Genomic DNA, 5,459 nt, shown 5'->3' with positions numbered 1-5,459 from the left:
CTTTCATTTTAATTATTTGTAAAAAGGGTAATGAAATTGTAACTAGAACCGTTAAAACATTTTTTAATTTGAGATAAAGCGTAAGTCAGTTCCTGTTAACTTTCCTTACAACCTTGCCAAGCTCCGGAAATACTATTCAGCCTCTCATTCCAAATGCACATCCAGGCGAAGACTTTTCTCCCCACGTCGCAGCTGGGGACGGCTAGGTAAACAAAAAGCCGCCGTGCTGGACCTCGGAGACACCACACCTTGGGACGCCGGCTGACAACCAGCGCGGGGAACCTCCCCCGTTGCAGCGCCTCCGAAACATTCCTCCTCGGAGTCTCCGCGTCCTTCTGACGGAAGCGGCGGGAGGCGGAGCTAGTGCCGCGCATAGGAACCGCCCTGTTTTCGAGGTACGCTAGTTTCTCGCCGGACGCTAAAGACCGACGCACAAATCAAGAGTGAACCATTCTTTTAACTCAGTCATTTATCGAAACTCGAGACGTTCGCCAGGAAATCTATAGATAAGTTCCCAGAACCATTTTTTCACTTATATTCTATAATGCTGGCAAGCTCGAGACGTAAAAAGAGCACTTTAGGACAAGTCATTCTGCTTTCCCCTCTCAAGTTTGAGCCTGAACTACTTGGGCTCGCTTATCGTCACTTCCGGGGATCGAACTGTGAATCCCGGAAACTGCACGCGCGGAGCGGGGAAGCTTCGCCCGGTGGTCGTGTTGCCATGGGCCGGAGGAGAGCCCCGGCCGGTGGGTCGCTGGGACGGGCCCTTATGCGCCATCAGACTCAGCGGAGCCGAAGCCATCGTCACACTGACTCCTGGGTAAGACAGACCATGTCATCTTTCTTATCTTTTCTGTCTAGCCTGAGTGCTGCAAAATTCGGGGTCAAAAGTCAGGTAAGTTTTGCGGGAGGGACGCCTCAGTCTGGTTTTGAAGGACGAGTTGGAGTTTCTGCCAAGCCAAGTAGCAGGCCCCGCTCCTGGCAAGGCCCAGAACGCAAAGGTAGAAGAAGCTTGAAAGAAGGGTTAGTGTGTTGATGAGGCGTGGAGTGAGAAGGTGAAGAGTCTTCAGTGCCAGGTCTTGAGTACGTTTGTGTTTTGCCCAAGAAGCCACTGAAGTGCTTGGAACTTCCAGAGCAGGAAAGAGACACAACGTATTTTTGTATTGATTTGTTCAAAGAATGGATCCTCCAGAGCGGTTGGTTACTACTGCCAGAAATACAGAATAATTCAGATCCTTGCTTCACCCTGGCGAAGCCCCCCCTAGTGGTTTAGCTCAAAGATAAATCATTCATTTTTCAGGTGTGACAGGACCTAATATTTTACTAGGCTATAGAAGGATCTTTAAAAAAATGAATGAAGTGATTTGACTTGTGTTAATCATTCTAGTCGTTATTTTCACCATTCATTCCCCCAGGAATGAATGAGAACATTTGAGTTCTAAGATCGTGTGCTAAAGTTAAGGGTGCCCCTGGAGCTAACTAACCGTGTGCCACTGTCATACCAGCTGACTTTCATCCATATAGTCTACAGAGTAAACAGCATAGAGTGCTTATCAGTATTCATCAGGTTAGAGTTACTCTGGAGATTAGATTTCTGGTAATTTTTATTAGTTTTGAAGAAACTTGTTACTAATGAAGCCTTTTAGGAAATAGTGGGAAGATTGAACATGAATGGTAAATAATTGGATCCTAATTTCATTGCTGATTCTATGACCACTTAAACCTTTGGCCTTTAATATTTATTTTTTCATCATTCAGTCATTCATTTTCAGAGACAGGGTCATGCTCTGTCACCCAGGCTAGAGTGCCATTGGTGTGACCATAACTCACCAGCTCACTACAGTCTCCACCTTCTGGGCACAGATGATCCCCCGCCTTAATCTCTGACTAACTGGCATTACAGGTGCACAGCATCAGGCCCGGTGGTTGGTTGGTTTGTTTTTTGGAGAGACAGGGTCTTGCTACGTTGCTCAGGCTGATCTCAAACTCCTGGCCTCAAGCAATCCTCCTGCCTTAGCCTCTTGAGGAGCTGGGGTTACAGGCACAAGCCACCACGCCTGGCACTTTTTTTTATTTGTACCTATACTAAGTATATAGCTTAGGGTGATGGTTATCAAACTCTGGGTTGTGTCGGGAAATCAATTTAGTGGTTTGCAACTAGCTTTTTTGTTTTTACTTTTTCCCCAGCAAGATAGAGAAATATCAAAATGTGTTACATGTAATAGGGTGTGGCTTCAGTATTCTTTTGTTTCCATTTTACTGTACGGAATGGTACTTGAATGCTTGTATCATTATATGTACATACAGCTTTGGGTCACTGTGTAAAATGTATTATTGTGGGGCTATATCAGGTAAAGTTTTAACTAATTTTGACTAGCAGAGTCAATCTGGGTTCAAGTTCCACCTCTGCCATTTAGCTTTCGACTATAGGCAAGTTATTTTATCTGTTGAAGCCTTAGTTTCATCATCAGTGAAGTGAAAATACAATAAAATTCACCTCAAAAGTTTTTGAAAATTAATGAAATGGTGAAAGGGAACTGCCTATTATGAGGTAAGAGCGTGCTCCTTTAAACGTTAACCATGAGTAGTATTGATTCTAAAGGGACTACAACCATCCTCAAGACCATAGACTAGTTGCAAGGAAGTTTAGAGCTTATTGGATGCCAAGAGCAGAAGAGAGCAGCTGTATTTATCACCCTGTGTTTTTTCATAGTTGCACACAAGTGAACTCAATGATGGCTATGATTGGGGTCGTCTTAATCTTCAGTCAGTGACTGAAGAGAGCTCCCTTGATGACTTCCTTGCTACTGCAGAACTTGCAGGAACAGAGTTTGTAGCGGGTAAGTTGTTTATTGCTGAGTGCATGTGACACTGTCACATTTCCATCTAGGGCTGAGGTTTTGTTTTTTGTTTTTTTTCTGAGACAGAGTCTCGCTCAGTTGCCCAGGCTGAAGTGCAATGGCGCGATCTCGGGTCACTGCAGCTCCGCCTCCTGAGTTCAAGCAATTCACCTGCTCAGCCCCCACCCCGAGTAGCTGGGACTACAGGCAGACGCCGCCACGCCTGGCTAATTTTTGTATTTTTCGTAGAGATGGAGTTTCACCATGTTGGCCAGAATGGTCTTGATCTGACCTCGTGATCCGCCCACCTCAGCCTCCCAAAGTGCTGGGATTACAGGCGTGAGCCACCGCGCCCAGCCTGAGTCTTGAACAATGAATAGATATTAGAAGGACACATGAGATAAGACCTTTTACACAGACAGGCAGAGGACTCAAGCCAAGATGTGAAGCAGCAGCCGACTTTGTTCAGAAAACGGCTAGAAGTTTGACTTTGCTAGTGCAGGGGGCGGGATGTGATGAGCACAGGTGCTGAGCAGGTGGATATGGGCCAGATTCTGGAGAGAACAAAGGTTTAAGGGAAGCTTTAAACAAGTGTGCAACATGATTTCATATTTCATTTTTCAGTGTTTTTTGGGGGGATGTGTGGGTTCCAGCTTTAATGAGCTATATAATTGGCAACTAAAAATTGTATATAGTTACAGTATATAGTGTGATGTTTGGTTTTATATTATATATGTATATATATGTAGTGAAATGATTACTAAAATCAAGTAATTAACATATCCATCACCTCACATTGGTTTTTTGTGTGTGTGTGTGGTGAAAACAAGATATATACTCTCTTAGCAAATTTTGTATTATTAACTAGTAAATACATTATGATCAACTAGCACCAGGCTGTACATTCGATCTCCAGAACTTATTCATCCGGCCTCAGTAAAACTTCACTGTTAGACCAGTATTCTCCTATGTCCCCCACTCCTAATCTCTGCTAACCACCATCTTCTCTCTGCTTCTGTGAGCTCGACTTTATTCCACATATAAGTGAGATCATGCAGTATTTGTCTTTCTGCGTGCCTGGGTTATTTCGCATAGCGTAGTGCTTCATTCATATTGTCACAAGTGTCAAGATTTCCTTCTTTTGTAATGCTAAGTAGTATTCCATTGTATATATACATATACCACGTTTTCTTTATTCATTCATACATTGATGGGCTTTGAGGTTGGTTCCATATCTTGGCTATTGTGAATAGCGCTGCAGGGAACATGGGAGTGCAGATGTCTAATAGGTACATGAGATTTCATTTTTTAAAAGATCACTGATGAATTTTAAGGAAGCAAGATGAGTTAGGAGACCGTATCACTTTAGTCTAGCAAGAAAAACAGGCCAGAACTGAAATAGAGATAGTAGAAGAATGGAGAAGATAAGAGGAACAAGAACACTTAAGGAGCTAGAGTAAACCAGACTAATGGAGAGGGTAGCGTAAGCAAAAATGAGTGAAGGGACAAAAATAAACTGCTGGGTTTCACAATGAAATACCACTTCACCCACTAGGATAGCTAAAATAAAAGAGGCCTGTAACAAATGTTGGTGAGGATGTGGAGAAATTAGAACCTCATACATTGCTGTGGGAGTATAAAATGGTGCTGCTGTTTTATAAAAAATTTTGGCAGTTCCTCAAAAGGTAAAACATAGAATTACCATCTGATCCAGCAGTGCCACTCCTGGGTGTGTGCCCGAAAGAAATGAAAACACGTCTACACAAAAACATGTACGTGTGTATTCATAGCAGCATTATTCATAATCACCAAAAAATGGAAACACCAAAAAGTCCTAAGCAGGCAAATCTACAGAAAGTAGATGATTTCCACCAGGTACCTGGGGATGGACAGTGACTGCTAATGGGTAGAGGTTTCCTTTTGGGGTGATGAAAGTATTCTAAAATGGATCATGGCGATGGCTGCACAACTCTGTGAATATACTGAAAATCATTGAATTGTATGCTTTAGTGGGTGGATTGTATAGTATGTGAATCATATCTTAGTAAAGCTATTTTCTTTTTTCTTTTTTTTTTTTTTTTTTTTTTGAGATGAAGTCTCTCTCTTGTCACCCAAGCTGGAGTGCACTGGCGTGGTCTCGGCTCACTGCAACCTCTGCCTCCCGGGTTCGAGCGATTCTCCTGCCTCAGCCTCCTGAGTAGCTGGGATTACAGGCATGTGCCACCATACCTGGCTAATTTTTGTATTTTTAGTAGAGACGGGGTTTCACCACGTAGGCCAGGCTGATCTCAAACTCCTGACCTCGTGATCCCAAAGTGCTGGGATCCGTGAGCCACCGTCCCGGTGCTATTTTCTTCTTAAAGTCAATTAGTAATCTCTGCGAGAACAGTTTTAGTGGAGTGATAGAGCCACAGCTGGAATCTAGAGAAACAGAAAGTGGGAGGTGAGGAAGTCAAGGAATGAGCAAGTTGTATTCTTCTGAGATATCTGACTGTGGCAGGGAAAGAGAAGTGTCAGGGCGTGAGAGAAGGATCTGGGTTAATGGTAGTATGTTCTCAGGTTATGGGGTGAGACAGTAGAGAGGGAAGCAGGGAAAGAGAAGTGTCAGGGCGTGTGAGA

General features: G+C 43.5%; 1 protein-coding gene across 2 annotated transcripts in view; it reads left to right on the top strand.

Annotated features, from left to right (window-relative positions):
* The first annotated feature begins 406 nt into the window (after positions 1–406).
* Positions 407–5,459, top strand: part of LSG1 (large 60S subunit nuclear export GTPase 1) — a 29,376-nt gene continuing 24,323 nt past the window's right edge. For both annotated transcript variants that reach the window (XM_011988959.1, XM_011988958.1), the window contains exons 1-2: positions 407–820; positions 2,714–2,840. In XM_011988959.1, coding sequence (XP_011844349.1) covers positions 545–820; positions 2,714–2,840 — 403 coding nt within the window. In that variant the 5' untranslated portion in view covers positions 407–544. The remainder of the gene's footprint in view (positions 821–2,713; positions 2,841–5,459) is intronic.

The sequence above is a fragment of the Mandrillus leucophaeus genome, unplaced genomic scaffold, assembly GCF_000951045.1.
Source record: "Mandrillus leucophaeus isolate KB7577 unplaced genomic scaffold, Mleu.le_1.0 Scaffold342, whole genome shotgun sequence".
In the NCBI taxonomy this organism is placed as follows: Eukaryota; Metazoa; Chordata; class Mammalia; order Primates; family Cercopithecidae; genus Mandrillus; species Mandrillus leucophaeus.
The sequence above is the reverse complement of the archived record's forward strand: the minus strand, read 5'-3'. Positions and strand labels throughout refer to the sequence as shown.